The following is a 26,858-nucleotide window of genomic DNA, read 5'->3' as shown; positions in this document are numbered from 1 at the left end:
CCAAGGGTGACAGGAACATAGATCAGTGGGGGATTGAAGAATGACTGCGCCTCCAAATCTGAAACCAAAATGTGCCCCCTGCCTGCTTGATGAGCGCCTTGCGCGCTAGTAGTATTTAGTGCCCACTAGTACCACATAGTGAATCTTAGTCCCCCTAGTTCAGTGCCAAGTCTCGCCATTTTAAGCTTAAGAAACCTTGACCATCAAAGCTCGATCGCCCGCTAACGTATGTATGGGTACGGAGTTGCATGAGGTGCAGACGACGCTCAGACCGGGCCACCATGTACTCGTACTCATCCTCATGCGTCGGTGAAGAGAGAAGTTTCTGTTGAACTTCGCGAGCTATAGATCGTTCCCATCGCATGACTGAGGGTATCACATGATTCATCGTAAAGTCGTTTCATCCACTGACAAAATAATACACTCCGCCACAATTACAATGGTAGTGACTGGCCTGGTCACTGGTACCAAGTCCCTAAAAGCTTGCCATTTCCAACCACGTACCGACAAACGCCAGTCTCCCCAGCTCTGCGCTACTTTCCCACGTTTCTTGCTCGCCATCTCTCTTGTCCTTGATCCCAAGTGCTTTCTCTACCTCATCATTGGGGACCATCTTCTTGCAGAACTCATCAAAGCTCAGCTTTCCAAACCCGCCACGCTGCTCAGCCTCGTCGTCAATCTCATCGTGTCGCGTCCAGAGTTCGTAGATCTGCTTCGCTTGGTCCCCTACAAATGGATTCGGAGCATCCTCTGATGTAGGGGTAGAGACTCGACTCAAATTGCTGTTAGAACCCTCATCATCACCTTCATCGGGTCTAAATTGTGGTAGGGTTGGGTCATGATATGAACCACTTGATCGTGTTTTTGAATTCGTGGCGACTGGAGGCGTCGAGCCAAACATCAGTTCAATGTGGTCGTCGGGGTCAGCTGGCGGTATAGCTACTGGTTCAAAACTGGTCACATCCACTATTTCCATGTTAGGGTTTGAAGTGAGGACTTCGGGCTTGCCTTCGATTTCAGCTTTGGGTTGTGTACCCAAAAGTAGTTCTTCTGTCCGTAGTCTGTCTGCCTCCTCCAGTGCCGCTGCCTGCTTGTCTTCTGACTGCTCAAGAGATCGTTTGTACTCATCCTGTTCTGCACGGAATCTGAGTCGTAGATGGCGGGTTTTGTGTGAGGCGAGCCAATCGTCCTCCTTGTCCTTGAAGAGAAGATCAAGTAATTCGTTGAAACCTTGCTGAACAGCTTGATACAAGATGTCTTTACCAATGTCGGCTTCCGCTTGACCTAGCTCATGGCCGCCCCACCTTTCATTGGCAGGTACACTTCTTGACGATGCGTTGGAACGAGTCTCGTAATCCGTGTCGATGGCACTGTCGTCGAAGCGTACTTTAGACGAAGATCTCGACTGCATAGATTGTCGTCGTGGGCTTGCCTTCGTCCTCTTGCTTTCCTTTGCTTCGGGAAGGCTTGCCTCGTCATCGGAGCTATCAGGCTCGGTATAGCCGGGAGGTTTGCTCAGGCCCTCTTCCTGATCGAGGTAGAACTGTCTTCTTTCCCACCTGTCTTCCACGGCAGTTTTCCTGGTATTTTCAGCGCTCTGATCGAATGCCGTGTCCAGACGTTGCGACTGAGCGTACAAAACCCGGGATCTATCAACAGGGTCCGTGATGTCGTCAAGTGACACCTCCTGACCAAGTGCGTCAATGATGTCCCTTGGTTCGGGCGATAATGGTGGAGGCCAGCCGTAAGTTTGTAGAGGCGGGTCCGGCCCAGACATCTCCGCCTCAGTGGCTTCGTCATAATCTTGGAACCCAGATCCAATGAAATTACTATTTGTTGGCAAAAGGAGTAACGACTCATCTTCTGGCGATTCTTGTCTGAAGGATCGAAACGGATGATTCCTAGTGCGATCGCCGAGCGCAGCATTGCCGATCGCTTGAGCAGGATCTCCTTGCATGGTCGAATCGTGTTCCAGGACCCCATCATGACCGTTGACTGGCAGCAGATCGCCATTGGGTTGACGCATCTTGCTCTGTCCAGTCCTGGACTCATGGCTGTAGAGATTACCCGCAGTAAATGCAGCACTGAGGGGTTGACTGCTTTGGACAATTTCTCGGATTTCTTCTTCTACGTATTCGAAACCAAAATCGTCGTGTACATTGACCATTTCGCGGCTGAGCTCCTTGCTTAACGCATAATATGCACGAAACATGCGGAGAAAATCTTTGCGATCCACATACCCATCGGCATCCAAGTCGTAGCCCTGAAATATACGTTTGAGTCTGGAGGCGCGGGATTTGTCCTGTAGGCGCGCAAGACCGCGAATGAATTCGTGAAATCCAATCAGTCCGTCATGGTTCGTGTCATAGAATGCAAATATACGGTCGTAAATCAAATTTGCTGGAGAGGGCTTGTCGAATGTTGTGGGAATAAAATAGGCGTCAAAACCTTTACGGTCAATGGCAAACCCAAGGTTTGCTGGGTCGGCATTCCAGTAATGTCCTGCAAGGCACGTGAATTGTTCGTAAAGTGCATCGATTTCCGTCCGGTCATAGGTTGTCTCTTCGAGAAGTGGCCCTGATATCTCCTTCGGCAAGGTGTTCAAGAACGCAGTGGGCCTTCCTGGATACCATTTTGGGATGACTTGCTTTATGTTACCCCTCGAGGGAGCAGGGATACGAATCTTGTAAAAGACGTGGCTCTTGGTATGTGCAGAGCTCGCCTCACAACTCTCGCAGAGATCGAAGTCGAAGCAATTGGCACAGTGGTAACGAATACCTTGTATTGGATGTACCCCACAGCTGTTGCATTCGACCCCTCGGTGAACTGATCCTTCTCTCCGGGCTTGTTCACCGGCGATATGATAGAGCAGGTCAAGCATGTTCTGACTGCCCTCGGCGTCATCGTCGTTGTTGACATACAACTCACTTTCTTCATCCTCATCTCTCGAGTGATCCGCTAGGGCGTGGAGAGCATCATGAGGGTCTAGATCTTCAGCTATCCCATCGGAGTGTCCAGGAGGAATTGTTGGACCTGGGACAGCAAGGGTAAAAGGATCCCATGCCTCAGTATAAAGAACTCTGCCCTCATCGAAGGCTTTCACTACCTCATATACTGTTTCCTCTGCAACTCCGAGGACGGCTAACCCGGCTGCCAGATTATAGGTATCATCCCCAATAATGTAGCCTTCAGGAAACTCTTCAAGGAGGAAATTCTGAATGAATAACCCATGTATATGGAGGCGGAGACAGTCTCGGAGGTGAGGGGAGAGCTCGCCAGATTGAAGCACCAAGAATTCGTAGATCGACTGGAGATTTAGGGGATAAAGTCCCAAATTGAGCTCAGTTCCTTGCGTTGCCTCGGAAATGAAGTAGGTATTGCGATAGTCTCCATAACCTTCACAGGAACTGTTACGCACTAGAAGATGAGCTAAAGCTCGTTCAGTAGGATTGAAATCGAGGTGAGTGGCTTGGTATCCAGGCCGCCAGCAGCGTCTGGTCCTAGGCCGTCGAATGGCATTGCTGCGATGAAGAGATCCAGACTGTACTACCACTGGTTTATTTTGACTGGCGGCATATTTGATGTAGGCATAGTAGGTCGCTGCAAGTGCTACCGTGCTCGCGAGGGCCAGGAACAAAGGCTTCCGATAGGTTTGGTAGGACATGGCGAGGGCATCTTGTAGGTCAAGGCTAGGAGATATGAAGTCGGAGGGACTCAACCATGGTTCTGAGCAGACAGTATGCTTCAAGTGAAAGGCGAGGCGAAGACGAATTCACCCAGCTGCGCTGCGGTGGTATTTGCTACGGTGGATTGCTGCGTCCCAAGTCTTTATACATCATGACTCACGAGTTGGGGCCATGACTCGCGACTGAGATTTCTATGATTCGTGATTGATATCTCATGACTCGCAACCATAACAGACTTTTCAAATAAGTATTGCTCTCTTCCCTCTTCCCCAGCCTGATTGCTGCTCCTCAAGCTAGGTTGATGTTTGCTATATGTATAGTTTTATATCTCATTTAATTATTTGCATTCACTCCCTATGATCAACTCTGTTATCCCTCACTCTCCACCATCCTTCTGTTATCACCCCACTTTCTACAACCCTAGAAGAACCTCTGCCTTCAACTTGCTTTACTGGTGCCAACGATTTGCCCTATCCTACTGCAAATCTACTACGTGCTCTCGTGCTGCAACATAAAAGTAGTCCAGAAAAATCCCTCCAATGCATATGATTGTGAGTCCACGGAGCATGCTAACTCCACCAGGCACCGTAAGAGGCAGGAACATTGGGCGAGAGAATAAGATTGCTCCAGCGGCAAAACTCCTACGTGCAAGGTTGTTTGCTGCAAACAGAGACGCAGAGTATTTTGAATATGTAAATGGCAGGTACAGAAACATACGCTGCATCACTGTGTACGTGCCACACATGTTCAGCCCCATTCCAGTCACACTCGCGATCCAGTGGACAGACTGCTTCGTTGTCCACGCTGTGAGACAAATATTTGGTTAGCATGGGAAGCTAAGTTCAGACTGAGCCTCCTTCAGAGTAATGTCACTTACCGAACATGAAACAAGCAACCGGAACAAGGAACGAAGCATATAGGCCTGGGACCAGACGCGCTTCGGGTGATCCAAAGCCTGTCTGACTCTGCATGATAGGCTCCGCATGGTAATAGAAGAAAGCGATATACCCAGTAATGGATATCACTAGCGCCACCAAGACAATGAGAAATGGTAATCCAGTTTGCCCGAGGTTAAAGCCATAGAGCTCTGGATATACCAGTGGGAATGATTCAAAGAATGAGTAGAATATTACATATACCAACGCGGTGTATATTGTGGTGAAGAGTACCGCCGCGCCGGGTCGAGGACGTTGATCTGCCATGGTTTGACCAAAGCGTCCTGTGCAATTTCAAGTACCGTGAAGCTAGCCATATCAACCTCGGGCTGAGATTTCAACTCGTTGCGGGAAGTACGCTGCCGGAGGCGTTGTGCTCGCCTCAGCAGGATCGTATCGTGTGATGTTTCAGGCAGAAATGCGATCAAAATCAGCAGTATGGGTGCTGAGAGCCAGAGAAGTTCCCACGAGCTCCACCTCCAACCTTCAGCCGATACCGCAAACCCAGAGATGACTGGCTCTAGCGCCGGCCCAAGCGTGGCAGCGCCTGCCCAGAATGCGATGACATAGCGCATCTTGATAGGCGCGTACATGTCGCCAAAGCTTGCACCACCTGTTGCAAGGCATGGGGAGCCAAAGAAACCGAGAAGAAAACGCAAAGCAAAGAGTCCCGGGAAGTTATCGACCGGGGAAATCGCAACACAGAGTGCCACGAAGAGTATGTAGGTGACAATGTATGTAATGTTACGTCCGATCAAAGCAATTTCGCTCAAGGGAGAGAAGAGCGCTGGCCCTATACCCTATGGAAGGACATGCAACGCGAGGCCGAGTGCTGCGGTCACCTCGCCGACGTTGAACAACGCCATCACATCCGGAACACTTGCCACATAAAGCGACGATCCAATGTATACAGAGAAGGTATAGATACAGATTTGAGCTGTGATAAACACCTTCTTGCTAGATGACCAATTTGTGGGTTGGCTGGATCGTTTGGACAATACCAAGTCACTAGAATCAAGCCATCTCTGGTGCGCATGGGAACAATCTCTTTGGCCTCAAGACCATCTGCGCTAGCAGTGGTGTGTGTTCTGTTGCAATACTGTGTTCTCGACTGGTGAAAAGGTGAAGGACTGTCGGTGCCACTTCCATACCCGTGAATTCCTCATCATCGGATATCTGGCTCATCGGGCTTTTCGGCTTGACGATCTGAATTGTTTGAAGATCTTTGTCCACGATCAAATGCTGAGTGGCAAGTCGATGGAAGTTCAGAAATCCTGATGCTCTTCGGGATAAGTCAGGACGCCTCGCACTGAGAGGAGCCGCAAAAAGTGCCCTGCGGCAGATTCTCTCATAATGACCCACATGTTGTTGATAGGCAGATTGGGACGAACAAGGAAAATAAAAACGATACTATGCATACGAAATAACTTCCGCGGATGGTTCGAAGTCATCTGCCTAAGTATCGAGGCTCTGGTGCAACCTCAAACAGGGGAGTGTTATTTTATATGTTGAGTCTGTCTCCACTACTTTGTTTCTACGATCTTTGTTGGCGCCAAAGTGACTAGCGCAGGCAACCTCATGACGACGAGCAATGAGTCAGTGCTACAGCCTCTGGAATGCTTTGGAATCATGGAAAATAGGCTCCAGGAGGTCATTTGCCTAGTAATTTTCTATATAAACCAGAACGTTGACCATAGAGTAGAAGAAGACAAGAAATCTCAACTACGCTGACTTGCCTGTATCGATTGGCCCGTACAGTTGTACAGTCCAAATCCTCCAACAATCTTCTTCTCGAGCTGTCGTATTTGCTGACATACAGAGTACTGCGCCAACTTCCAATCCGCCCGAAGGGACTACTCACGTAACCGACTCTATTCAATTCTTTAAAGATGCAAAATTGAAACCCGTAGACAAAGCCAGAAAACATATCCGAAATATATCGGTGGAGGGAGCCATATCATTAGAGGCCCGCAAATTCCTCTATCCGGACACCAGTACCTAGCTTCAAGCTCCACAGTGCGCCCCCCCCCGTCCCCCCCGTGCACGCTCGGACTTATGCAGAGGCTTGCTGAAAATATCACGGCTGGACCCTCAGGTGGCGCAAGTCCTGCTCGATTTTTTCAACTTTGCGGTATTGTCCATCTTTGCCTACCTATGTCAGTCCCGAAGATCGATGTGTAAGCAACGTACATAGGCCGTCAATCCCTGAAAATTGAATATACCTTGCCCTCTGGATCAACTGACAAAATATGATTGATCTCTGTAATCTGGTGCAAGTGCTGTCCTCCGGTGAATCTTGCACTACTTAACAATCAAGGCAAAAATACGATATCTGATCTCTGGACATCGCTACAGCCAGGCAGGTGTTAGGAGTATCGAATTGGGAGCACTCACTAGAGTCGACGTCTCTAATCGAGTAAACTCTGAACCCTGCCTTGCGACAGAGGACAGAATTAAGCGATAAGGATGCGACGGGGCTCCAACGGCTTTGGCTCTGCAAAGGAGGGTAGTAGGAACATGACTACAGCCAACGTGTAATCTATACTATTTGATTCGCAGAATCTGGGATGGCTGATTTGGTTCCAATATTGAGGGAGGCATGCACGGACTGAAGGAAGCTTCAAAGTGACGGTTCTTTATTCGTACCTTTCTATCTGCGCCACAGGTGACTCTTGCATTAATATACAGCTCTTTCAGCTTACGGTGGTTGTCTGCGATTATCTCTTGTCGACTGGATCCCCAGAATCCTTTGCTAAAGCCACCTATGGTTATCAAAAGGAGATCTTTCTCAATGATTTCGGCTTTCTTCGCTTCGAGTTCTGCTATGTCCCATTCCGCCCAATGAAATCGGTCTCTCACAAATTCTGCTTCGTCGGTTGCAGCCCACGCAAAGAATTGACCTGATAAGGCACCATCTGTCATCCCGCCCGGAGGTTCGGAAGCTCCAGATCTGGTAAATCTGTCGGATTCAACGCTTCCCGGGTGGATTCTCATGAGCCGGACCTCAGGGTACTCGAATCGAAGAGTTTCAAAAATTCGAGCGGCTCCCAACTTGCTGCTATTATAGCCTGACCAAACATGCAGGGGGAAGCGCATATGGGCAGCCATTGTACAACAGTCGAAGACGACTCCCGCTGCCGTAGGCCCTTTCGCCTGAAGTTACTTTTGAGTGACGACTGCTGTACCCAAGACATTCGTTTCAAACCCCAACCACCATCGCTTCAAATCTTGAGAAATGAACGGCCCATCATCTGGGAATACGCCAGCATTGCTGGTTAGGACGTCAGGAACGCTAAAGTCCTTGAGCATGATGGCAATAGCAGTCTCGTCAATAATGTCTGCGGAATATCCTAGGAACTGCGTGAAGGGATGTTCTTTGGTGAACTTTTCTCTGGCGCTTTGCACACGCTTCTCATCCCGACCTAGAATACCAATCTTAGCAGCTCCAGCTGCGGCAATGGCGCGGGTAATATGCTCTCCAACTCCACGACTCGCACCAGTAATGAAGACGGATTTACCTTTCAGGGGGCTGTGAAGAGAGTCTTGAGGTCAGGGCCTCGTAGGGTTTCAAATGATTTGTGACGAAGGTTGTCATTTTGGTCCTGATCTTGGGCGCTCTTATAGTTATTTTGCTGAACTTGATTTGAACGATTCTAGTCTTGGGGTACCAGTAGAATAATTTCGTCGGGTTCTTTCATTACTTAAGTACTGGGTCCCCTCAGTTTCGGTGGCCCTGTGAGTCATTTCGCCGATGTTGTATCGTTACTCATCTCTTTCGAATGATGAATCAGAAAGCCTTTACAAGGCATCAACCCAAGTAATCATAGTGCGCATGCTGCTGGCACTGGAGTGATCTTGCCCAATTCGTGATCATGGCCGTTGAGCAGACCAATGAAACATGCTCCAGACAATCTATCGAGCGAAAACCAGTACTAAGGGGTTCCCCAAGCCACAATGCTGCAGAATAACTTGGGTAACCTTTTGCCAAGAAATGAATTACTTGATTAAGACATCAGTCTTTTTCTCGAGGTTGAAGATGTGATGTTCAACATCCATCAAAAGATGTTTTGCTTGAATCTTGCAGACTTTTGGCCATGGTCATTGCAAACGAATGGCGATGTAGCAGGTACTGATTACTCTTGAAGTATTCATGATGACCAACGAATACCCGAGAATATCATTTCAAATCAAGGGAAGCAAAGTTCTCAATCAGTTCTGGCGAGCTTAAGGCACAGCGAGTTCAAGGACAGAAATGATAAGACCAAGATTTCGAGAACATACAATGACAAGCAACGAAAACAGAAGTGGAGCCAAATACATCTTCGTCACAGCTACGCCCCAAGGGAAGTCCAAGAATGATGCGCTACGAAGAGCTCACGTTATGCACAACCAGGTCAAGACGCGAGCACAGACGAGTAGCTCTCATAACCCTTCCTGCCTCATATGTTACCATCCCCGGCTGCAGGAAAACGAAGCTTTCGACTAGCTCGCCACGAAATAAAACTTAGCCCCAGTCCGAGGACGGTCATCCCTGCTTCAGCCGTTGCAAATCACCCAAAGGAGGACTCGTGGCAAACTTCATTGGCCCCCAATTATATCAAGAGAGTCAACTTACCGGAGAGTGTAGCAGCCAAAGTAGAAGGCCTTAGCACGAACGATATGCGAACCCTGCTGCAGCTTGCAACACCTCCACTGCTTTTGTTTGGTATTTCACGTATAGACCCCTTTGGTGTTCTTCCAATGAAACTTAGTCCTGGGATGAAGTCTTGGTCGATCGCTTCTGTCATTACGAAAAGAGGCCTTGGTGTCCAGTCAGTGGACAGACACTATGGTCGCCCTTCGCTCTTTCCGACGAGCTGGCATTTTCTGCCACCATGTGTTCTTGGAGTATGGGTGTCGGTAGTTGACTTCTAGGCAAGGATGCCTCCACCTGGCTCGAAGGCAATCCGAACATCATGCGACATAGATTCTCGACAATATCACTTGTCATGCTAGGATATCGAGTCCAGAAGACACAGTAAAAGACCAGACCGTCGCTTCTGTCACGATGGTGGCACATCTAGAGCTACTTCATGGCACCAGGGCAGCCGCAACCCTGCACATGAATGGCTTGAGAGCACTTATCGAAATGCGAGGGGGCTTCACATCTTTTACCACACCTTTGCAGTTATTATTACAAAGGTTAATCCGCTGGGTAGACATCTTCTATTCCGAAACCTTTGGAACAGTACCTATGTTTCCACCAGCAGAGATCTGGGATTTATCGTGGCATTCTCGTGATCCACTGGCTCTACCAGGTTCGCCTATTGGGCTTTTACCCCAGAATCTAGAGTCAACAGTCTCCGGCGCCATGAAGTGGTCGAAGCACTTCAAGACGTTTATGAGCTTTGTGGGATTCAAAGATCGAGGCCCATGTCGATCTTGCAAGACCACAAAAGAATGTTGAGGTGTGACATGTCCTTGAAGGTCGAAAGCCGGCTGAGCATCATTGGGCAGTCAATTCACAATATCTCTTGGAGAGTAACTGCCCTCGCCTCCTTGATACTTGTGCACCATTTCCTCCGTGGCAATCCACTCAGGCATCCACAATTCCGAGTGCTGGCACCCATGTTGCAGGAAACCTTGTCTTTGATGAGCCATGATTTTAGAGAACTCACGTTTGCTCATTCGCTGCTCTTCTGGATATTGAGTGTTGGCTCCGTGGCCAGCTACGGATTGACCTGCCATGATTGGTTCGTTCAGAAGGTGATTGCCACCGGTGCTTCATACCTCGTGGGATGGCCGGAACTCAGATCGGTGCTCATGGGCTTTCTGTGGACAGGCATCGAAGACAAAGATAAGTATATTGGTATCTGGAGGATGCTTGACCAGTACCAACGCACACCAAGATGACATATTTCAATATTGCTCACAGGCCGCCTTCTTGTGGAATAGGCTTCGACAAAGTTGAGTGGAGAGAATGAGAATCACCTTCTACCGGACTAGGCCTCAGTTCTGAGCGACTAGCTCACGCTAGCAACATATGTTCTATTCGCGTAGTATGCTGAACTATTTGACATATGTATGTTGCTTCGAAACCAAGATAATGTCCTCTGTACGGGTGATCCCTGGCACAAAGAGCGGCCTGATGAATTTAATCGGCGGAAAAGGTGAAGAAAGCTGGCTGCAATTCAATACCACCACAGGAAGCCAACATCGAGCCAGAACGGATGATTTCAAAGGCGTTCAGGCACTTTAAAAGAGGCTCTCAGAGTCTAAGTGGGAGAAGGAGGAAACGTACATGATCAGGCTGGCAGCATTTTTAAGTCAAATCAGTCTCGTTTGCCGCCGACGCCCAGTCATATAGACTGTCCTTCTTTCCGTTACTGTTTGAAATATGAAAGGTGGGTCAGATAGACTCATCTCAAGTGGCACTCCTATCCTTGTTATCCAAGAGGGCGCTTTTAAATTGTCTCAACCTGTCTCTACGTCGAAACCACCCATCAGCACTAGCTCCACGGACAAGCAGTTTCACTTGAGGTTCCTCAAAGCGCAAAGGATTTTACGAGTCTTTCCTTTTGGAGAGCGTCCATTGCCTTGATCGCCACCAGCAACTGCTGCACTTACGTGAGGCATACCAAGGAATTTCAACTTTCAAGTCTCTAGTCTCGTCATGCACATGGTTTAATGTCTGTCTAGGGATTGGTCAAACTCACCTCAGCGTAAGGCAACAGAAACATTATCAGACTGAACAATTTTGAACTTAGGATTGTAGACTCCTGCTTGAACATTTCATTTGCCAAACGGATAAGGGTTGCAGATCCCGGTCCGAGTTAGACCCGCCAAAACTTAGCCAATTACCCCATAAGAGCTTCGGCCGCTCTGACCCAAGACAGGGTATTGGTTTTAGCCCACTTGCGGGTGGATGCAAGGAAGAAGCGACCTGCAGGGCTCGGCTGAGGGTATTTATACACGACGTTTCCCTCGATGTCAGTGCGTGAGAGCCAGATACCATCCAACATGAGTCCCAACGAATCGAATAGCCCAAGTATTGTGCTTAACCCACAGAAATTCAAGGATCAAGTTGCCGTTGTCACTGGCTCGGCTCAGGGTATAGGACAGGTAGTTGCTACTCTCTTCGCGGAGCAAGGTGCAAGCGTCGTTCTGGTGGATCTCAGCAAAGAGAGGCTTCAACAGGTCGAACAAGGATTGGTCTCGAAAGGGTTTATTGCATCCCATCGAAGATGTGACCTTACGGATGAGAGCCAGGTACACGGGACCATCAATGACATTGTACAGACACTCGGCAAGATCGATATTCTCGCCCACATAGCAGGCATTTACCCGGCCAAGCCATTACTAGATGTCACAGCGGCAGAGTATCGAAAGATTTTCCAAGTCAACATGGACAGTTGTTTCTTCCTCACTCAAGCAACCTTGCCACACATGCAAAACCGGCGATACGGACGCATCATCAATACTTCGAGTCAAACAATCGTCAAGCCCGAGCCAGGACTGGCAGTTTATGCAGCGTCCAAGAGCGCAGTCGCAGGATTCACAAAAGCCACAGCGACAGAAGCAGGTCCTGGTGTGACGGCTAATTTCGTGTCACCGACATTAATTGCAACCGAGACAACGCTGGCCGCTCCACATGCCAAACCACTGTTTGCAAAGATTTTGAATCAGCAGTATGTGAAAAGGACTGGGCTACCGGAGGATGTGGCACATGCTATCATGTACATCGCCAGTCCTGAAGCAGAGTTCATCACCGGCCAGATGTTTGACATCGGGGGAGGGTCTTTCTTTCATTGAAAATTACCCAGAGAGAGACGAGGGCTTTAATTATATAGCGCTTCCGAAGAAGTTCTGGAACCCTAAGAGCCAGAATAGTTTGATGCGTAAGATGCTGTAAGCCTGCCAAGAAATATGACATTACACTGGCATGTCTTGAGCTTTCGACGTTGAGGAGAAGTTTCTTAGTTTCGATCTTCTCTTCCCCGCGTCTTCCTCCTTGCCTCTCAGAAAAGTAATAATTCGTTGACCGACATAGTAGGCATGAATAGGTACAGTAATCTGACCTCGCAATCCGCACAAATGTCAACCTCACGTGGGCCGAGGCCCTGAGGAAGGAGGTGGCGTTCTCCGGAACCGCAACCTATGACCAATGGACACAACGTCAATATCGCCACCTTCAAAGTACCGTCATTGTTGCGAGTCCCTCATCTGCGATTTGAGCGACGGCACTAACTCCCAACAAGTTTCATTTTTGAAAGATGGCAGAAGCGAAAACCGAAGGGAGAAACCTCCCTGTGGAAGAAGCTCGCGCAGAACTAAGGCGTCATTTCTCGGAATATCAAGGCTCTGAATACACCCAGGGCTGGGCAAAGCTCTGGTCGAACGGCAATTTCTTACCCTGGGACCGTCTGGCTCCATCACCTGCTTTGGCAGATACTCTGAAGAATCATGTTGATCTGGTTGGTCGTGCCCTGGTGGAGGATGATGGCCAGAAGCGTCGAAAGCGAGCGTTGGTACCTGGCTGTGGCAGAGGCGTTGACGTTCTGTTGCTCGAGAGCTTTGGTTACGATGTAGTTGGATTGGAGTATCCTGAGGGCGCCTTGAACGCATGTCAGAAATTTGCGGAAGAGCATGCAAACGACTATCCTGTCAAGGACGAGGCGGCCGGGAGGGGGAGTCGAAAGTTTGTACGAGGTGATTTCTACAAGGATGATTGGCTTGTCGATGCAGGTCTTGACAAGGACACAAAGTTCGATTTGATCTACGATTACACTGTAAGTACAGCATTATCGACGCACTGCCCGCGGATACCTTGGTTGATACAAGACGTGGTGTAGTTCTTCTGTGCCATGCAGATCTCCATGCGACCGGCTTGGTCGAAAAGGATGACAGAGCTGCTTCGCCCTTCTCCTCTTGCTAATCTGATATGTCTGGAATTCCCGACACAAAAACCAGGGACATCTGGTGGCCCTCCTTGGGCTTCTCCTCCAAGTGCCTACGTAAGTTAAACGTCATTGTACCCATTACGTCGATGGCCTTGTCCAGTCTCTTGCTAGTATCTTCATCTCCGAGCGACGGCTGCTGACTGAATATTTGCAGATGGAGCATTTGAGTCATCCGGGTGAAGAGGTCAAATACAACGAGGCTGGAAGTGTCATGATGAACCCCTTTGCACCAGACAGCTCCAATGCCCTGGAACGAGTTGGCCATTGGCATCCTGCAGATACCCACCAAGTCGGGAAGGACGCAAATGGCAATGTTGAGGACTACATTGCCATTTGGAGACATCACTGAGGCATGGAGGTCAGAGACACGCATGCTTATACCGTGTCAGCGAACATCAGTCATGTCACATCTCGGCCTTGTTCAACCTCGGTCAGAGCATTGTAGTGTTCACCTAAGCCGAAACTATGTCGATAGTAGGCCAGCCAAATGACGTTTTTGTTGTCCGAGGCACCTGAGCGGATTCTCTCAATCCGGCCATCTGCTTGAAGCACATTGATATCAATGTTGTAGGACCGTGCAATGGCCTGTAACTCCAACTGCCCTCCCCACTCCGCCGTGTCTCTGATCTTCGTGATGTAAGTATCTAGAGGCTCCTCGAGGAATGGAGCAAAGTCGTCTGGATGTGATGACATGAAGTCTGCCGCAGATGTTCTTACTGTCTGATAAGGCTCTTTATTCCGAGTAGATTTGGGAAGAGTGTCTGAAGGCATGCTGTGTGCGCATGCAGAAAATAGGCAATGTCCATCGGGTCGGATCGAAGTCTCTCGCAACTTGAGGGATTCCATTTGCTTCTTCATTGACGACTGTTCCTGCTCCCGGCGGTCGGGTTGGTCTTTTGCTTCCTGCTCGGCGGCGCTTACCGCAGCATCTTGTTCGGCAGCCCGCCGAGCAAGGCGTGCCTTTTGGCGATTTGGCTTCTTGCTACGTTGGTGAAAGTCAGACCCGGCCTCAGATGGTGTTGGAGAGTCGACCGCACTGGCAGCCAAATCCTTTGGCGTAGAATGACGTGCCTCTTGGTGCTGAGCAGCAAGGTCCACGATAGAAAGTCCTTCAACAGCCCTGTCTAGCTGTTCGGGATCCTGGGGTTTCAACTCCGCAATCTCTGCTGCCTGTTGCTCGGCCAGCAGTCTTTCTAGTCTCTCACACTCGTCGGTTACGCCTTTTCGTGTCTTCTTAGTAGCATTCTTCTTTTTCTGGGCGATTCTTGACGATAGGTCTCGTTTTTCTTTGAGATGTTTTGTGAGTAGCTCGTCCATTTGGCTGAATTGAACGAGATCAATGCCACTCTGGGCAGCGAATGGGGAGTCTACTTAGAAACAAAGCCCTCTACATCTGGTTCCAACCTAACAAAATTGTGGGGTCTCCTTAAATTGGTTGTTTTAAACTCGCCGTGTCGGAAAAAGGCCTCGCTGACTGTGGCGGGGAGGGTTCTATGGTCCGCCCGAGATAATGCACATATGTTCAGACACTTCCCTGTATTAACTCGTGACTCGTGACTTGGACGTGCACGTGTTTCAGGCTTTGTCTTGGCGCTTGCCCCTCTTTTCCCCCACCTGCGAAGTTCACATTGTGCCTGCCTGTGTGCCTATTTGCGCGCGCGGCTGCTATGGTGAACTGTGAACTGCACCTGCAGGTGCGACTCGGCCTGCGATCGCAAGCCTGAGCCTGAGCCGGCGCCTGCCACTTTGCACATCGAACCGACCGCTCGCTGCAAGCGCCCGACAATCTCAAGTCTCGCCTCAGCCTTCATCCCAGTTGCAATCCGAATCCCAACTTCAAATAAGAAGGGCAAAGGTACTGGGAATCGGCCCCTTTTCTCGCCCTCTCTCTCTACCTCTCCTCCTCTCATTATCCCTCTTGCATCATCCCGTTCTACGTGGTACCAACTAGTTCTTACGCAAGTGGCTCGTTGCAACATTTCAGTGGTTCCCCACCTCCGAGCCCTATTGATCTCGCTGGCCGCAGCCCTGTCAGCACCAGTTCAACTCTATCTCTCAGCCGCACTACCATTTGTCTGCCTCTAATATCTTCAGCTTGGCTCGGCAAGCCTTTAAAAGCCTTGACCATCGTCGTCCAAGTCCTCCTCTTCATCCCTATTGCTCCCTGTTAGAGATAGAAAAGGCCGAAGCCAAAGTCAACAGCAACAATGGGTGATCTCGCAGGCCGCAAGGTCTTCAAAGTCTTTAACCAGGACTTCGTCGTTGATGACAGATATACTGTCACAAAGGAGCTCGGGCAAGGTGCATATGGTATCGTCTGGTATGACCTCGATCGCGTTGGGCGCTCAAAAACAGTAGCTGACCTGGTTGAAGCGCAGCTACCAATGCCCAGACTGGCGAAGGCGTAGCCATCAAGAAGGTCACGAATGTTTTCAGCAAGAAGATTCTCGCAAAGAGAGCTTTGCGTGAGATCAAGCTCCTCCAACACTTCCGAGGTCATCGAAACGTAAGTGCCCTATTCTTACCTTGCCATTGCCAGGAACGCGGAAACCTAAATTGTGCAGATCGCCTGTCTCTATGACATGGACATTCCCCGCCCGGACAATTTCAACGAAACTTATCTATACGAGGGTAAATTACCCTTAGTTTGGCCTTGGAATATTCATTGACATTGGAGCAGAATTGATGGAATGTGATCTTGCTGCCATTATTCGATCTGGCCAGCCTTTGACTGATGCTCATTTTCAATCCTTCATCTATCAAATCCTGTGCGGTCTCAAGTACATCCATTCCGCCAATGTGCTGCATAGAGACTTGAAACCGGGAAATCTGCTCGTCAACGCCGATTGCGAGCTCAAGATCTGTGACTTTGGTCTTGCCAGAGGGTTTTCACAGGACCCCGAGGAAAATGCCGGGTATATGACTGAGTATGTCGCGACTCGGTGGTATCGTGCGCCGGAGATCATGTTAAGCTTCCAAAGCTATACTAAAGCCAGTACGTGTGCAATGCTTCTCACGTGAAACGACCACTAATGCTTGATAGTCGATGTTTGGTCAGTTGGTTGTATCCTGGCAGAGTTACTGGGTGGCAGACCATTCTTTAAGGGTCGTGACTATGTGGATCAGCTCAATCAGATTCTGCACTACCTGGGAACCCCTAACGAGGAAACCCTGTCCAGGATTGGTTCGCCGCGCGCTCAGGAATACGTTCGCAATCTTCCATTTATGCCAAAGATATTGTTCCAGAGACTCTTCCCTCAAGCAAACCCCGACGCCTTGGACCTCCTGGATCGAATGCTGGCATTTGATCCCTCGTCGCGTATCAATGTCGAAGATGCTTTGGAACATAAATATTTGCATATCTGGCACGATGCCTCTGACGAGCCAGCATGCCCCAAAACATTTGACTTCGCCTTTGAGGTTGTTGATGAGGTACAAGAAATGAGAAAAATGATCTTGGACGAAGTCCTCCGGTTCCGCCACCATGTCCGCCACCAACCCAGTCAGACTCCTTCGACCAATATCAACGTACCAATCCCCGATAATCCAAATCAATGGAAGCAGGAAGATCCCCGACCCCAAGAAGCCAGTACGGCCTACGGAAATGATCTCGAACATGAACTACAGGCAGGTTCAGACTTACTGAGGCGATAGAAACAAAGTGTTTATCCTCCTGGATATGGAATTGCTGGAGTTCCGATGACCCAAAAAAATTTAATCAACTTGGTACTGTCTTTTCATTGTTCGTTTTCTTTGCTTGAATTGCAATGCTATTCCGGCCCATACAGCATTTGCATGCTTCGTAGATCTGGGCCCCAGGCGAACGGACTTTATTATGCAATGGCTACATAACGCTAGAACAATCTTATGCATATATGACACCCGGTACCGTTCGTTCAAGTGCGTATGTTTTTGCGCCAATCAGCTCACGACTAACTACTGCGCTTGAAACCATGTCCCCCACGTCCGGAATGCTTTGGCTGACTCCCATAGCCTCTCCGACTCTGCTTCTTGTCTCGCTGGTGCATGCTAGCTCCGAGCTGAATATCAACGCGCGGTGGTGTTGCGAACCCGAAGCTCTTGGCCACCTTCACCAGATCTAATTTGTTCACGTCGAATACAGACCGTAGGCTGTGGCTTGCATATGCCTGCAGGTACGAACGGTAGCCGTCCTTGGCAGACTGGAGGGACTCAGCGTTGTTCAAAGGATGGAAGGGGTCAAGGAAAAGCATGTACGGGGTGGACATGAACGCACCTTATTTAAATAGTAGTTCTGGGTGATCAACTTCTCCAGCTGACTCTGGATGTTGACGAGCTTCTTAGCCGGGAAATCGAACTCGACCACTGGCACGCGAGCTTCTTTCAGGTGACTGAGAAATCCCACCTCGTTTGGTTGCAGGAACATCAAGCTTCTTCCTTTCCCGTTGGAGCCTCGCGCCGTCCGCCCCACTCGGTGAATGTAGTCTCTCGGGTCGTCCGGTGGGTCGAACTGCACGATCCAGTCCACGGAGGGGATATCGAGCCCCCTGGCCGCTACATCTGTACAGACAAGCGTGCCGTGCGTCGCGTTGCAGAATTCGAAGAAGGTGTTCGTGCGTTTCTGCTGTTTGAGATTTCCGTGCAGTTCGAGGACGGGCAGGTCGATGTAGTTGAGGAGTTCGGAGTGGTATTTCACGCAGTTGCAGCTCGACATAAACACGATGACTTTCTTCTTCAGGTTGCGCTTCAAGAAGGAGAAGAGCAGCAGGAACCGCTTGTCGCTCTCGCAGATCACGTACCCCTGCTCTAGGCCCTCGACCGTGCTGTGCTCTTTCTTGTGGTCGACGTTGATGTAGAGCGGGCCAGGTCTCAGAGAGATGCGGGCGAGGTCTTCGACCTTGGTGGTCTGCGTTGCGGAGAAGAGCATCGTTTGACGATCTTCCTTGGGCAGGATCTTGACGATCTGCCGCATTTCGTCCTCGAAGCCGACTTCGAGGATTCGATCCGCCTCGTCGATGACCAGCGCTTTCGTGTTCTTGAAGACGAATCCTTTCGTGTTTTGCAGGTGGTCGAGGAGACGGCCCGGTGTCGCGATGAGAAGATTTACGCCTTTGGTTAGCTTCTCTGCCTCGGCGCTTCGGTTCGCTCCCCCAATGACGATCCCAAAAGTTTGGCTGTGGAATTGCATGAGGTCCCTTGCCACACCAAATATCTGGAGAGCAAGCTCTCTGGTAGGCGAGACAACGACGACACCAGTCCCGTTGCGAGGTTTAAACCGCAGAGCTGAGAGCATTTCAACCGCCGGGATCAAAAATGCGAGTGTCTTTCCAGACCCCGTTTTTGCTGCGCCCAGAACATCTCGGCCTGCTAGTAGTGGCGGGATTCCTCGTTGCTGTATCTCAGTCATGGTCTCGAATTTCATCTCTTGGATTGCCTTCATGGTCTTCTCCGAGATGTTGAGCTCGGAGAACTGCTGTGGTGTTGCATCTGCGCCTGGTAGCGAGGGCACAGAATCAGTCGGTAGACCATCAGTGGTCGTCTCTGTTGTTCCATTTGTTGTGTTTACCGTCTTTTCCAGTTCATCTCCTCCGTCGTGGTCCTCGTCCACCTCGGGTGAGCGGTCTGCTGGCTCGATGGGCTGACCGTTCGCAAGGGGTGTATCAACCTCAGCTTCTTCTTCTTCTTCTTGGGTTTTGTCAGCCTCTCGGTCTTGGTCTTGACCTTCATCTTCGCTAGAGTGCGCCGTCTTTCTCCTCTTTTTGCTTTTCTCTCGTGGCTCCTTTATGGCTTTGGAACGGGGCACCTTCGTTCTTGATGGTGCATCTACGACTTCAGGCTCCACATCTGCAGGGACTGCTTTGGCATGCTTTCTTTTTCGTTTGTGAGATTTCTCTGTTTGAGGATCCATGATAGAAAGCGACGCTATTTCAGTAGTCAAGAGCAGTATTAAGAGTGCTGGTCCCCGTGTAAAGCGGGCAGAGAAATTCAAGCATGGGTCATTATTCAAACATTTTTTTCGCAGTTGGACAACAATTTATCTCCACGTGACGATAAGGAGGTTCGCCTAAAAGCGGCTAGCGGGGCGCAGCTTTAATGGGAAAGTTAGCCGGGATCTGGCTTTACTAGCAATACCGGCACCCGTCGCTCCGGCCTTCCTCCCTTGAATCAGCCTTGAAAGGTTTTCTCCTTCTCGTTGGGCTAATTAGTCGTGAAATGTGCTCACCATCTTGGATCAGATCGCTTACAAGTTCGAACAGAGATTTCTAGATGGTAGAATACGGTAAATGGCTTGCTGTCTTGCGACTGAGATAAGGCCTACAGCACTGATGCGCTTCCGATTCATATCCCCTCGTCCAAACGCCCTGCTCTCCCATCATGGGCCCTGCACTTTTCTGAAGTGCATTATATCCCCTTGACGGCAATGCCCACATCCTTGCGGTCTTGCTCTTCAATGTCCTTGATCATACTGTCACGACCGACACTTCCATCGTCGGAGTTGCGAGCTTCTTCACCAGTCATCACCTCTCCATGGCGATGGGCTTCATTGTAGGCATCTCGCTTTGGTTTCAAATATCTCACATCAATGAATCTCAGTGTGCACGTCATGGCAATGATCAACACCCAAAGCGCAATGCTGGTTTGCCAACCGTACTTATAGTAAGGAGCTTGTTTCGCCGGCCATACTAGGACTTGTGACCACGCGCTGATGGCATAATACCCTGCAACAGACATCCCAACAATAAGTGATCTAGCTTCCGGATCCTGTGGAAGGAGATCCGACAGCCATGAGAAGATGAGAGGCGCTGTGCCAAGACATAAATATGAAATGAAGTATCCAGCATAGGCGGTCGTGAGCGTTGTTGAACGGGGGTGTGAGGTCCAGACCGACATTGCAATCGCGGGTATTAAGCCGATCAAAGCCTGGGTAATAATCAAGGTCCATCGAGTACGGAGGAAATCTGACAGCAAAGCCCAGATCCATACAAACACCACGTTGATGGCACCTCCGCCGATAGGAATGACATTGACAGCTTCCACAGACCAGACCCTGGTGCCATCCGGATTCTTTAATGACTTGAGGAACAGCGAGAAGTAGTTGTACCCATAGCTTGCCAGGACAGTGGCGATGTACAAGGTGGCAATGAAATAAACTGTCCAGCCAGAAAAGGTTCTCTTCGCACCCGCCCAAGTAACATGCGTTGGCTCAGCACGATTGTGTCTTGCTAGTCTCTCCATTGCGACCTCCTGGTGGACTCGCTTGAACCAGAAGGCGCGTGGATTGGTTCGGTTGGGATAGTCCGGCAACATAAAGAAGCCCATCATTCCCCAGACCACGGTGATGATGGCATTAACAATGAATAGCCATCTCCATCCAGCAAGACCGTGCGTTCCGTTCATTGTCCGCATGATCGCAGCTTGGAGTGCGCCGCTCATCATATACCCAATTGCTTGACAGGAATGATAGAAACCCATCCGTTTGGCCAATTCAGCCGGCGTGTACCAGTGCATGAGCAATGTCATCATTCCCGGCCAGGCACTGCTTTCACACAGCCCCAGAAAGACGCGAAGAATGTAGACCTGGTATGCGTGCTTGGACAGGGCCATGAGCCCGGTGATGATGCCCCAGGTTATTTCTAACCCGGACAACCAAAAGGATGGGCGAACATAGGTCAAGATGACCTGAGACGGAATGAGCATGAGGCAGTATGCGACGTTGAAATATGTCGTGAAATAGTTCAATTCATTGCCACGAAGGTCAAGGTCTTCTTGCATTCCTGAGACGTAGGCATTGTTGATGTTCTGCTGGTCAAGATATTTGATGACCTGGGAGAGACAGCCAAATGTCATGAAAAACAGATCCAGCCTGAAGACTAGACTTCTCTCGTCTGCCGAGCGGTGCTCCAGTTTGATATTAGGAATTGTTTTGGTCGACTGCCGGAAGCCATTGAAGATTCCCATTGTGGCGTGCTGCTTGTGCCTGACGAACTTTGGGATGGTGCTGGGCTTGCTCTATTCGTACCAGGGCATGGATTCTTGTTAGGTACAGATCTATTCCTTTATGAACGGGGTATTATTGTACCGCTTCTTCCACCAGATGAACTGTTGATAAAGCATCCGGGAAAAAGGAAAAAGATCACAAGTCGCCTGATGGCTCAGAAGATATATTTCACAGATCATCGCGTGGCTGGAGTGTCCAGGTAATCATCGGTTTGCAGATTGACTGCCACTAACCTACCTCACCAGGTTGCATCAGTAACGGAGACCCTTGTCGAGAGCATACGAAGAAGTTCGAGACGAGAACCCAAATGCCGGTGATCAGCGCCCTGGTACTCCAAGGGTCTCCCTGACTGGCTCCCTCATCCCGATTTTGCTTGGAAATGCCGAAATGAGTAAGTCGCCTGAAGGATCGAATCCATAATTACTATGTGGGGATGCATTGCGTTGAGCACCTGAGGGGAATGTCTTATCAACGGAGCTCAGCATTCCAAAGTGATATAACTAGCCGAGGTGTTGTGGTATGGAAAGGCGAGTACATAGATTAAAGCATTCTCGCCCCCTAGCTTGAGATAAGGAAGCATTCAGGCTTGGATATCTTGACTTCCTTGGCTGGCGAAGAAACAGGAAAATGGCACCCCATAGTGTCAGTCCACCACCCCGGTCGGTAGAGAGCGGTGCTACTGCTATGGCCCACGTCGGGACTTCATTGCCAGGACTTTCTCCTTGTCTTTCGTATTGGCATCGGACCTCAAGGGCGTTCAAGCATCTCAACGCCAATGCTGAAGCTAAGGTCCCAACCTCGTCACCGTTTGTGATTGTCGGATCTGGCATATCAGGCGCCTTGACTGCATTTTCTCTCATTGAGGCTGGTGTCAATGGTGCTGATATCGTCATACTGGAAGCTCGTGAAGCAGTCGCAGGAGCATCTGGGCGCAATGCCGGACATGTGAGGCCCGATGCATTTCGAGGTTTCCAAGGATATGCGTCCTTGCATGGCACGGAACAAGCCATCAAAATCATTGAGAATGAGAAGGTGGTCTTTGAACGAGTTGATGAGTTCGTCAAGAAACACCAGGTTCAGTGCGATTTCAACCCAACTACCACTTTCGACGTGTGCCTCACACCCGAATTTGCGACCTACGAAGCCGATAGTTTCGAGGCATTCAAAAAGGCCGGTGGAAATGTCAGCCACGTCAAATTCTATCAAGGGGAAGAGGCTCAGAAACGGACTCGTGTGCCCAGCGCGGTCGCAGCATATGAATGGCCTGCCGGGAGCAGTCATCCTGCGAAGCTCGCACACTGGCTTCTGAGCAGTGCGATGGCTCAAGGAGCCCGATTATGGACACACTGCCCAGCTACGCAGGTGAAAAAAGGATCAAACGAGCAGTGGGAAGTACAAACACCTCGCGGCACCATTCTAGCGAGGAAAGTGATTCATTGCACAAACGCCTACGCTGCTGCGCTTCTTCCACAGTTAGATACGTTCGTTACACCAAACAAGGCTCAGGCGCATTCGGTAGTCCCCAGCCAGGCATTCTCGGGAGAGGGATTGCTCGAAAGCACCATGTCGCTGCGGTATAGCATGCATCACTTCTACTCCTTGATCCAACGGCAAGGTGATGGCACAGTTATACTGGGTGTTTCAAGAGCAAATCCAGAGCTGAGTGCAGCGACAAAGGCTCAAATCGTGAGCTTCGACGATTCTTCCTTCAACCCAGAGATTGTTGAAGATGCCATGACAAGATTCAAGGTCATGTTTCCCGAGTCTAACACCAAGTTGCGGCATGGCGAAGGTCTCGATCATGCGTGGACAGGAATCATCGCAATGACACCAGACTCGGTTCCCTTGGTCGGACCCATTGACGAGTTGCGCGGACAGTATATCTGTGCAGGATTCAACGGACATGGAATGGCCAGGATCTTCACATGTGCGCCGGGTCTGGTCAAGATGATCACGGGGGGGACGTGGGCAGACACCGGGTTGCCAGAGTGCTTTCAGTACAGTGCCGATAGATTATCGAAAGCAGCTCAGAAGATGAAAAAGGAAAGTGTGTGGTGAAGTGTTCGAATGCCTTGTGAGATGTTGGTAAAATGAGAATTGAACATGTTCATCTTCCAAACAAAAAGGCTGGACCCGTTGGCTTATTTGCACTGTCCACCATTTCACCCCTCTCAGACTGTTTTCGTGAGGTCGCATTGGTATCATAGAAATATCACTTGTTATTCGGACGGCACCCGCCATTCAAGAGGCAGTGCATCACATTATTCCCAATTATCATTGTTAGTTCGGTCATATGTGAATGATCTCCTCAGGAATGGAGACTGAAGGTGACCGCTTCCAAGTCATCTTCGTGCAAAGCAACCCATAGACAGAGGCCCAACAACCACAACTTCGACATCAGGGATCAATCATCAAGGATCAATGATCCTCCCATTTCGGGATCCCGAAATCCACTAGGCTCTTACTCAACTCAATTCCCCTGTCGTCTCAAAACTTGGCATTGGTCAAAGCACAGAAGCTCAACATTTATGACAGAGTTGCCAACTCTTCAACTCTACACGCGAGTCCTCGACAGAGTGTTCCAGCGATTGCTGCTGCCCCGCCATATAAACAGGCCAGAGTCGGCAAGGGACCGAGATGACTTAGAAGCCACCAGACTGTTTCGAAGATCCGAGAGCACTCTTCATTTTTAGAGCACAATATCTTGAACGACAAACAACGGAGAGAAATTATCAAAACTAGGGTGCTGTCCTTTATCAGAGACCGCAGGGCGATCAAAGGTCAGCGTGAAGATGGATGGCAAAGGCTTCGGGCAGTTGAGTTGCTAGTGGCATACCATAGTCTTTGGGGGACCGAGGATGAAATGATAGCCAAATCCAGGAAATTCGACCACCTGGCAAGGCGCTTTTTACAGCTTCAACCCTTATCGGAGAGACTAAGAATTGCGATCATCGTGACTGCTCCTAATGAACAACCGCCAACTGAATAGCATCTTCTCCACAGCCCGCGCACAGGGAAGGATGAGGAAGACATCAGTGACAAGACGGTGAGGGTAGCTGCAGAGATGTACAACATCAGGATAACGTTGCCCCCTTCTTTGGGACTATCCCTTGGATTTCCTTGAACAATTACTTTGGCTTTGTTTGCTGCTGACATCCCTGTGTTACTCGCCAAGTTCGAACAGGTTGTCCGTGACACTCACCTTATGATGTCTTCTGCCTGCCCAGACTTACTGTCAACTGATCGTGGTGGTTTTGAAGAAGGGGAAGAGAAAGAAGCGCAGATACATCTCATCCATCACGTTGGACACCCTCAAAACACGTTGTCAGCATGCAATGGGAATGGTCCGATAACGACGAGTGGCTGTATGGGCGAAGGTGGCAACCTATCCGGAGCGGCTGGGGTTGCTTCTCGAGAACTCACTGGGTACCAATGAACGAATACTACCGAGCTCGAAATAGTCGAAGAATCCGAATCACCTTCCAAATGCTGGCAATAGCCCCTGTTGTTTGGGAACCTCAGATCCACTATGTTCTCTTGAACCCATTGAATCACTTGCACTTCGGTGGAGGTTGGCACCTCCCACCGTTTGTATTTCCACACACTGGCGGCGACGGTGACGGGGACGACTGGAGACTTGCAAGACACCGTGAACACATTGCTCGACTTGATGGCGAGATCAGCGAAATTGCCAACCGGCCTCAAGGTTACTTGGACGAGTTGGCGCGAGGCTGGCAAGTGGGTGGAGCTGCTCTTGATGACAATCCTGATCGAATGAGATTAGGGCAGCTTTGGAGAGAGGTTGATGAGCTCCGACACGAGAGAGACAGGCTTCAGAGACATGATATAGACCAGTGGCGACAGATAGGTCAAGACCGAGACTGCCGTCGGCAACATGAACGTCCCCACCGATATCGCAGCCGTCACGACGATAGCTACTTCTATGATTGGTACAGGTGAACACGGGGCAGGAATTGACTAAGTTTGTAAGCAGAGCTTCAGAAATTTGGTATCGAGTTTATGCGGCACGAACCACGGACTGCTCAGAGAACCATGATAAAGTTGATACCGACAATAACCGCTCTATCCATGGAACAGGCGGATATGTCCGATGATTATGTCTTTTCTTGGTACCCACCATAGGGCGTGCTGAAGCGAGAAATGATATTACATACCAATTCCTACATTTCTAACCCTGGCTATACATCTTCCATATTAATCCTCGGATGTGTTGAAGCTGCCCTCATCAAACCCATCGGTCAACTCAGGGCATAATAACGCCGGCATTCAAATCAGTGCCGTCAAGAGAAAGGTTCCCAGGCGTGTCACGGATCACATATCACAATGGCCCCCAAACAAGTAGTCTTCTCGGAGAAAGGCTTGAAGTCCAACCTCCTTTCTCAGGCTATTGTTCATAATGGTACCATTTATGTGAGCGGCCACATTGGTCTTGACACATCCACCATGCAGGTGGTCGAAGGATCTGTTGCCGATCGAACCAAAAAGGCGCTTGAGAACATCCAAGTTGTGCTTGAAGAAGCTGGAAGCAGCCTTCAGAATATCCTCAAGGTAATTTGCCCGCTTTTATGGATGCGCATACCGTCGACTCACTGCTGGGTGAAGATGAATATATATATTACAAGCATGGAGGACTACGCCGCAATGAACACGGCCTGTGCGTAATTCCCTACCCCATTCACATTCCAACGAACTCACCGGAAACAGTCCTCGAGATGATCCCGGAACCAAGACCTGCACGGACATGTGTTGCTGTGAAGGAATTGCCATTCAAGACTGATGCAAGTCTTCAATGGTCGATCTAGCCTAAGGAATCAAGAACTAATGTGTATAGGTCGAGATTGAATGCACTGCTGCATTGTGAGGCATGAGATATGGCAAAATTGTAACAATCTCGAATTACATGATGCTGACTTTGATCAGGACTGACGGCTCACGGTCCAAGCTTTGATTATTAGGATGAACGACTGAGGGCTCAGGCAAATGAATACCTTTGTCCTAAGCTTTGGTGCCTCAAAAGCCTGGGTGAATTACCATTTAGAACAAAGCCTACTTCATGAGCTGAATGAGACCAGCCTATTGTGCTTCTAAACAAACATACATCGGTGAATGCCGTGAGTTCTTGTCAGCCGCAAACAGTGAAGGCCTTTGTGTGCATCAGAGAGGTACAACCGTTTGCATACGCCTTGTGCCTCCCGATAAATGTCGTCTTCGTCTTTACCATAACTCCCTTCCCAATTCAAACCCCTTGTCTTGTAACTATCTGCTATATCTATAGATACTTACCTGTTTCGTTCTGTCC

General features: G+C 49.6%; 14 protein-coding genes across 14 annotated transcripts; 7 read left to right on the top strand and 7 right to left on the bottom strand.

The window, feature by feature from the left end:
- Positions 1–475: 475 nt before the first annotated feature.
- A1O9_00098 (uncharacterized protein) lies at positions 476–3,664 on the bottom strand (the record flags this gene model as incomplete). Its single annotated transcript, XM_013409262.1, has 1 exon — positions 476–3,664. The coding sequence occupies one exon, from the start codon at positions 3,662–3,664 to the stop codon at positions 476–478; it is 3,189 nt and encodes a 1,062-aa protein (XP_013264716.1).
- A 497-nt stretch (positions 3,665–4,161) lies between these two features.
- On the bottom strand, positions 4,162–5,214 carry A1O9_00097 (uncharacterized protein; the record flags this gene model as incomplete). The annotated part of the gene is made up of 3 exons (XM_013409261.1): positions 4,162–4,490; positions 4,564–4,773; positions 4,830–5,214. 3 exons carry the CDS (start codon positions 5,212–5,214, stop codon positions 4,162–4,164), a joined length of 924 nt encoding a protein of 307 aa, XP_013264715.1.
- Positions 5,215–7,257: 2,043 nt separating this feature from the next.
- Positions 7,258–7,729, bottom strand: A1O9_00096 (uncharacterized protein; the record flags this gene model as incomplete). The annotated part of the gene is made up of 2 exons (XM_013409260.1): positions 7,258–7,292; positions 7,324–7,729. 2 exons carry the CDS (start codon positions 7,727–7,729, stop codon positions 7,258–7,260), a joined length of 441 nt encoding a protein of 146 aa, XP_013264714.1.
- Positions 7,730–7,780: 51 nt separating this feature from the next.
- Positions 7,781–8,216, bottom strand: A1O9_00095 (uncharacterized protein; the record flags this gene model as incomplete). The annotated part of the gene is made up of 2 exons (XM_013409259.1): positions 7,781–8,111; positions 8,140–8,216. The coding sequence occupies 2 exons, from the start codon at positions 8,214–8,216 to the stop codon at positions 7,781–7,783; spliced, it is 408 nt and encodes a 135-aa protein (XP_013264713.1).
- A 1,452-nt stretch (positions 8,217–9,668) lies between these two features.
- A1O9_00094 (uncharacterized protein) lies at positions 9,669–10,067 on the top strand (the record flags this gene model as incomplete). Its single annotated transcript, XM_013409258.1, has 1 exon — positions 9,669–10,067. One exon carries the CDS (start codon positions 9,669–9,671, stop codon positions 10,065–10,067), a length of 399 nt encoding a protein of 132 aa, XP_013264712.1.
- A 1,553-nt stretch (positions 10,068–11,620) lies between these two features.
- Positions 11,621–12,412, top strand: A1O9_00093 (uncharacterized protein; the record flags this gene model as incomplete). The annotated part of the gene is made up of 1 exon (XM_013409257.1): positions 11,621–12,412. The coding sequence occupies one exon, from the start codon at positions 11,621–11,623 to the stop codon at positions 12,410–12,412; it is 792 nt and encodes a 263-aa protein (XP_013264711.1).
- Positions 12,413–12,873: 461 nt separating this feature from the next.
- Positions 12,874–13,909, top strand: A1O9_00092 (uncharacterized protein; the record flags this gene model as incomplete). The annotated part of the gene is made up of 3 exons (XM_013409256.1): positions 12,874–13,389; positions 13,453–13,614; positions 13,715–13,909. 3 exons carry the CDS (start codon positions 12,874–12,876, stop codon positions 13,907–13,909), a joined length of 873 nt encoding a protein of 290 aa, XP_013264710.1.
- Positions 13,910–13,959: 50 nt separating this feature from the next.
- Positions 13,960–14,877, bottom strand: A1O9_00091 (uncharacterized protein; the record flags this gene model as incomplete). The annotated part of the gene is made up of 1 exon (XM_013409255.1): positions 13,960–14,877. The coding sequence occupies one exon, from the start codon at positions 14,875–14,877 to the stop codon at positions 13,960–13,962; it is 918 nt and encodes a 305-aa protein (XP_013264709.1).
- An 890-nt stretch (positions 14,878–15,767) lies between these two features.
- On the top strand, positions 15,768–17,214 carry A1O9_00090 (CMGC/MAPK/ERK1 protein kinase; the record flags this gene model as incomplete). The annotated part of the gene is made up of 5 exons (XM_013409254.1): positions 15,768–15,880; positions 15,934–16,066; positions 16,125–16,191; positions 16,238–16,555; positions 16,604–17,214. 5 exons carry the CDS (start codon positions 15,768–15,770, stop codon positions 17,212–17,214), a joined length of 1,242 nt encoding a protein of 413 aa, XP_013264708.1.
- Positions 17,215–17,492: 278 nt separating this feature from the next.
- On the bottom strand, positions 17,493–19,447 carry A1O9_00089 (ATP-dependent RNA helicase HAS1; the record flags this gene model as incomplete). Its single annotated transcript, XM_013409253.1, has 2 exons — positions 17,493–17,741; positions 17,816–19,447. 2 exons carry the CDS (start codon positions 19,445–19,447, stop codon positions 17,493–17,495), a joined length of 1,881 nt encoding a protein of 626 aa, XP_013264707.1.
- Positions 19,448–19,941: 494 nt separating this feature from the next.
- On the bottom strand, positions 19,942–21,498 carry A1O9_00088 (uncharacterized protein; the record flags this gene model as incomplete). The annotated part of the gene is made up of 1 exon (XM_013409252.1): positions 19,942–21,498. One exon carries the CDS (start codon positions 21,496–21,498, stop codon positions 19,942–19,944), a length of 1,557 nt encoding a protein of 518 aa, XP_013264706.1.
- A 667-nt stretch (positions 21,499–22,165) lies between these two features.
- A1O9_00087 (uncharacterized protein) lies at positions 22,166–23,596 on the top strand (the record flags this gene model as incomplete). The annotated part of the gene is made up of 1 exon (XM_013409251.1): positions 22,166–23,596. The coding sequence occupies one exon, from the start codon at positions 22,166–22,168 to the stop codon at positions 23,594–23,596; it is 1,431 nt and encodes a 476-aa protein (XP_013264705.1).
- Positions 23,597–24,868: 1,272 nt separating this feature from the next.
- On the top strand, positions 24,869–25,681 carry A1O9_00086 (uncharacterized protein; the record flags this gene model as incomplete). The annotated part of the gene is made up of 2 exons (XM_013409250.1): positions 24,869–25,439; positions 25,533–25,681. 2 exons carry the CDS (start codon positions 24,869–24,871, stop codon positions 25,679–25,681), a joined length of 720 nt encoding a protein of 239 aa, XP_013264704.1.
- A 201-nt stretch (positions 25,682–25,882) lies between these two features.
- A1O9_00085 (uncharacterized protein) lies at positions 25,883–26,361 on the top strand (the record flags this gene model as incomplete). Its single annotated transcript, XM_013409249.1, has 2 exons — positions 25,883–26,107; positions 26,182–26,361. The coding sequence occupies 2 exons, from the start codon at positions 25,883–25,885 to the stop codon at positions 26,359–26,361; spliced, it is 405 nt and encodes a 134-aa protein (XP_013264703.1).
- Between the last annotated feature and the right edge of the window lie 497 nt (positions 26,362–26,858).

The sequence above is a fragment of the Exophiala aquamarina genome, assembly GCF_000709125.1.
Source record: "Exophiala aquamarina CBS 119918 chromosome Unknown aczIA-supercont1.1, whole genome shotgun sequence".
Lineage (NCBI taxonomy): Eukaryota > Fungi > Ascomycota > Eurotiomycetes > Chaetothyriales > Herpotrichiellaceae > Exophiala > Exophiala aquamarina.
Note: the sequence above shows the minus strand (reverse complement) of the source record. Positions and strands in the feature narration are given on the sequence as shown.